General features: G+C 35.2%; 1 protein-coding gene across 1 annotated transcript; it reads left to right on the forward strand.

Moving 5' to 3' along the window:
• Positions 1-1,888: 1,888 nt before the first annotated feature.
• LOC115955971 (xyloglucan endotransglucosylase/hydrolase protein 9-like) lies at positions 1,889-4,810 on the forward strand. Its single transcript, XM_031074399.1, has 4 exons — positions 1,889-2,150; positions 2,574-2,674; positions 3,250-3,443; positions 4,155-4,810. The coding sequence occupies exons 1-4, from the start codon at positions 1,988-1,990 to the stop codon at positions 4,573-4,575; spliced, it is 879 nt and encodes a 292-aa protein (XP_030930259.1). The 5' UTR covers positions 1,889-1,987; the 3' UTR covers positions 4,576-4,810.
• The last annotated feature ends 873 nt before the right edge of the window (positions 4,811-5,683 follow it).

Below are 5,683 nucleotides of genomic sequence, written 5' to 3' on the forward strand. Positions count from 1 at the left end.
CCTTTCAGTAATAATTTTTCATTTTTAATAAAATAAGTGGTATTCAAACACACCTATAAGGTTGGTGTGTGTATATATAACATTGACACAAAATGTTAGTTAAATGGGAAGAGAAGATGTTATTAAAAAAAAAAGATGAGAAGAGTCTTAAGTATTGATTATTGTCACATCACAACAAATGATAAGTGGTAAGTTGTTATTAGTTGTAATTTGAAACTACAACTTAAATTACTTTTTTTCCCGCTCATAATAACTAATAACAATCTACTACTTAGAATTTATTGTAAAAGTATTGTGAAAATATTGTGAAGATAACATTTATTCTCAAAAAAAAAAGATAGAAGATTATTATCACACACACCTGTGCTACAAAATTAATTCTTAAAACCATTATAGTATTTGGAAACACATTTGATCTTTTATTGGATTTCTGTCATATATTTTTATTATTGGGCAAAAAATGATCATGCGGGCATTACTTGAGCCAAAATACACGTATGATAATTGATTCCTGTCTAATACCAAAATGTTCACATGATTATTTTCTGTTCAATAAAAGTCTATAAGATAATCAATTGTGTTATTTTAAATACCAAAATCATTTAAAAAGTCAATTGGGTAGCTGAGGGTGTGTTTTATAATCCTATACCACAATAGATCACTTTACATTTAACCTAAAATATAAGTTTTTTAAATCTTGTAAAGTCAAATATTTTATTCTTCACGTGACCATTCATCTTAACTTGGACATAAAACCGGGAACCAATAACAAAAGGCCTTGTTTTTGGCCTAGAACAATGAACCTTTTAAGCCGAATAATGTCAAATTGTCAATATAATAATCTTTCACATATCATTAGGCAAAATATAATTAATTTTATAAAGACAGTCTTTCTTAAATCTGTCCTTGTCAAATCTTGGACCCCAACCTTTTTATTTTTTTGTAAGTGTATATTGGACCCACTTAAACCATTCCAAACATCAAAATACATAAATACAGTATAGCCCATTCCAAACATCCAGACATATCTTATCAGAAAAAAAAAAAAAAAAAAACATCCAAACATATTCCACAACTTTAAAAATCGAATAACAAAATTCCCAATAAGAAGGTACACTCCTCCAAACCCAAATTTTATTATTATTTTTTTTACAAAAATTAAATAAACATTTTCGTAATAATTTCCAACTTTAAATGGCATTGTACAGTGCGCACTTAATATCCAGCTGGCGCTTACCGTCAGCAAAGTAAAACAACAAATAAAGAAAGAAAATAAAGTGCTTTCACATCCCACATTGTACCAAAGCACTTAAAACATACGCGCTGTTCTGGCCCAAAAAACAAAAAACTTTTATTCCACTTTAAAGCCTTTTAAAGCACAGCAAAAACAGAGTGAGTAAAACGTGTCAATCAAACAGGGCGAGTATTGTTTTTTCACGTAAGCGCCTGAAGATGAATTGAATGCTTTTTTATCAGAGCTCTTTTAACTCATTGCTGCCAGTGACAACTGGACAGATGAGTGAACCAGCTGGATTTGTCCACGTATCTGAACGTGATTGGATGTGATTCGTACTCATCCATTATGATCAGAGACATGTCGTACTAGTGCCCCTCACTATGTCAGTGTCATACAGTGCACAGCTTTGTCCAGCTTAGCCTACTAGTACTACTACAAGTGAAGTGGGCTTTCGTAAACCTAACGGCTAAATTTTAAATTTTTTTTTTTTTTTTTTTTAATTTTTGGTGGTTTTATTTTGCTTTTGTCCATTTCTAGGTATTTGAAATCCATGTGGCTGGTGACATGGATGAACTGTGCATGACGTGGCTACATTGTATGAAGAGGTGCTTGCTCGAGAAGCCAATACAAATTTGGCTATAAAATGCCACTTCTCTTGTGAGTGACTCCGCACTCCACATAAGAGTAGTTCAGTGTTGAACAAGCTTGACTAGTTCACTGCTCTCTCTCTCAAAACTCTCAAATACTATCATGGCTGTTTCAGTGTCTGTCTTCTTGGGTTTCTTTCTGGGTCTTGTTTTTGTGGGTTTGGTTAGCTCAGCAAAGTTTGATCAGCTCTTTCAGCCAAGCTGGGCTAATGATCATTTGGTCTATGAAGGAGAGCTTCTTAAGCTCAAGCTGGACCATTATTCTGGTAAAAATGATAGAGATTCTTAAAAGACTCAAACTTTTAAATAATTTTTGTGTGAACAATCTTTTGGGTTTGTGTTTTATTCTATTGAATCTCTCTTTTCGCATTGGTCTTTCATCTCTCTAGCGTCCTCTGCTTGTATTTCTTCCTTTGCTCCTCGCTGGTCATGTATAAAGTTGGTTGATGAACTAGTTCATTAAGATTTGGTAGTTCATTTATTATTATTAGCAGTAGTAAGCTTTTATTTTTGTGTTAAGCAATAATGTTATTATCATGTCATTGTTTTCCTTGATGCTCTGTCGTCATAGGCGTTTTTGTGTTTGTGTTAAGGATTAAGGTTATTACAGTGTCAATGTTTTCCATGATACTATGTTGCACCTGCTCATACTAAGAGAGACTAATGAAATTTTGGGTGCGAAATTTCAGGAGCTGGATTTTCATCAAAGAGCAGGTATATGTTTGGGAAGGTGACCATACAGATTAAGCTTGTTGAGGGTGACTCTGCTGGAACTGTTACCGCTTTCTATGTAAGCAATTATATTGGTGCTTTCTTACAAAATGTACATTTCTGTCATGTATAACCGTATTCATATTGTATATTTACTGATGGACATTAGTGTAACTATTGGTAATCCATGAACAGCCATTGAATAAGTTGACATTTGACAGAAAATTCACTCAATGCATTGAACTTTGTCCCAGTTTTGGACAATTTTTTCTTGACATTATTTGAGCCCATGAATAGGCTAGTACTCTGCTAAAATTTATTTGTTTTTTTGTAATTAATAGTAACCTACTTCTTTCACTATTGTTAGCTTTAGCAAATCTCATTAAATCTGCATTTATAATCCCCGTCCCAATCAAAAAATCGCCATGAGCCAATAGATACTATAGAACACAATCCTCCATTATTGGCTTTAATCTAATATCCTTAGTGAGTCACAAAACAATTTACTTATGATTTGTTGACCTTGTTGCTATAATTGTACTATCTGTCTGTGTGAGAATGACATTTGATTATTAATTCTCTTTATTATTATGCGCGTGATGATAATGATATTTGTTGCGGGGTCCATATTAAAATTTTATTGCTTTGTTTCAGATGTCCTCGGACGGTCCAAATCACAATGAATTTGATTTTGAGTTTTTGGGCAACACTACCGGTGAACCTTACACTATTCAAACCAATATTTATGTGAACGGTGTCGGTAACAGAGAGCAAAGATTGAACCTTTGGTTTGACCCAACCAAGGAATTCCACTCCTACTCGCTTTTCTGGAACCAGCGCCACGTACTGTAAGGACCACACCTCTCTTTTCACACCATATTTGTGACTATAAATTACGTGTGTGATGTGCCTTATTTATTTTGCTCATCATAGTGTGATGTATGTCTCTCATTTGTTTTAGTTGTGGTGATTATTCTAGTGTTAAAGTTGATTTTTGTTATTTCAATTTCAAATGGGTCTTAGAAGCACTGCACAAAGCGAAGAATTGCTGTGCATTGCTAATCAGTGCCGTGTGAGAGACTGTGAATGCAGGGGGACAATGTCACTATCCTGACTTGGTCACCGGCTTAATTATAGAAAGTTGCAAGCGAAAAAAACATAATTAAAAATAAAGAAAAGAACCGAAAACCCAAGTTGAAAGTGTGGAATTTTGCATGATGTGTGTTCCCTAGGTCCACGTAAATTTACAGAGATAAAGACAGATGCCTATTCTGTTTTGCTTTTGGCATTGGCTTTGGCAGATAGCCTAATGCTGGTACGCACATACAGTGTGCATGTGTTTTTTGACCGTAGTTAATCATTCTCAGCGGTCATTATTAACTCTTTTTTAACCCATAGTCATTTTCTCATATTGCTTAGGTGATTAATAATTTTTGGTTCATAACCAATCAAATAAGTTAAAATAAGGGTAAAGATCTTATGTTCTTCATCAAATGGATGAATTCTTTTTAGTAATTTGAATACTTAACCTTCTTCTTCCATGTGTTGGTGTTGTTCAGGTTTCTAGTGGATGATACGCCAATAAGAGTTCATCCAAACATGGAAAACAAAGGATTACCATTCCCTAAGGACCAGCCCATGGGTGTGTACAGCTCAATTTGGAACGCAGATGACTGGGCCACACAAGGGGGTAGGGTCAAGACGGACTGGTCCCATGCACCCTTCATTGCCACCTACACGGGTTTTGAAATTGATGCTTGTGAGGTCCCAGCGTCCGTGGCTGCAACCGAAAGTGCCAAGAATTGCAGCAGCAGTGGGGTAAAGAGGTATTGGTGGGACGAGCCCACATTGGCCGAGCTCAATGTGCACCAGAGCCACCAGCTGAAGTGGGTTAAGGCCAGACACATGACCTATGACTATTGCACTGACACGGCTAGGTTCCCAGTCATGCCTCTGGAATGTGTGCACCATCGCCACTAAGTCTGTATTTGGCCAGTGAATCATTTGGAACAGTGTAAAAAAAAATGGATGGGTTGTTGGGTATGGGGTTACGTTGTAAAAATGGATGGAATAGGAGGAGGGGTGGGTGATTATGTAATCAAATGTCATAAAGCATGTGCTTCATGTTTGTTACATAATTTTGTTCTTGAATTTTCTGGTTGTATGGTTGTACGATATTTCAAAGTTTTAATGTGATTTTAAATTTTCTGTTGTATCATTTGACCTTACTAGTATTGTGGGGTTACCAAGCCAAATTTTTTTTGAGCCTTGTACGATAATCTTATGGGTACGTACATGGTAGGGTGGTAGCATAATATACTCACGGGTTTTGGCCCAACGCTTAAGGGGGGACCCAGGAGAGGGATGAGGACGAAAATCATCATTATTGAATGTAGACAATGATATATGGAAAAAAGAAAAAAAGTCGTGCATCCCAGAGCAATTAATGAAGAAAATGAAATAGGCAGAGAGTGGTCCTAAAAGCTTTTATTGGGTGAGGTAATTTTCTCAGTATACATTGTCCCAACAATGTAATTGCCTATCTCCCCACGCCACGTTACGCCTTATAACCTGTGTGGCCTTTGTTTATATTGTTGCATGAGCTTTCAAGGCTTTGGAATCATTTGAGTATGCCCCCACTAATCGATTAAATGTCATTTATTTGTTCTTTTCCTGTGAGCTCCTGCTATACCACAATTAACACATGCTCAGCAATATTCGGCAACCTACAGAATTAGAATTTTACGATTCCAGTGCTAAAAGTAGGATTTTAACTCTTGCACCTTTTTTGTTGGGGAAACACAAATGCACAAGTTATTATTTTCAGTGAAGAATTTGAATTTCCATGGTTCTCTAGTGTCTCGGTGCTTAAATTAACAAAGAAACCTTTCATTCACAGGCCACATATATATATATATATATATATATATATATATATATTAAGATTTCATATTCTTAGAGTTTAATATGAACTACATAGGAATTGGATTTGGATGGAAAGGTTTCTTTGTATTTTTCATGGTCCTTCATGAATACCCTTGTAATGGTTTTTTTTTTTTTTTTTTTTTTTTTTTTTTTTTCAAAATAA

Source organism: Quercus lobata, chromosome 8, assembly GCF_001633185.2.
Source record: "Quercus lobata isolate SW786 chromosome 8, ValleyOak3.0 Primary Assembly, whole genome shotgun sequence".
Classification (NCBI taxonomy): Eukaryota; Viridiplantae; Streptophyta; class Magnoliopsida; order Fagales; family Fagaceae; genus Quercus; species Quercus lobata.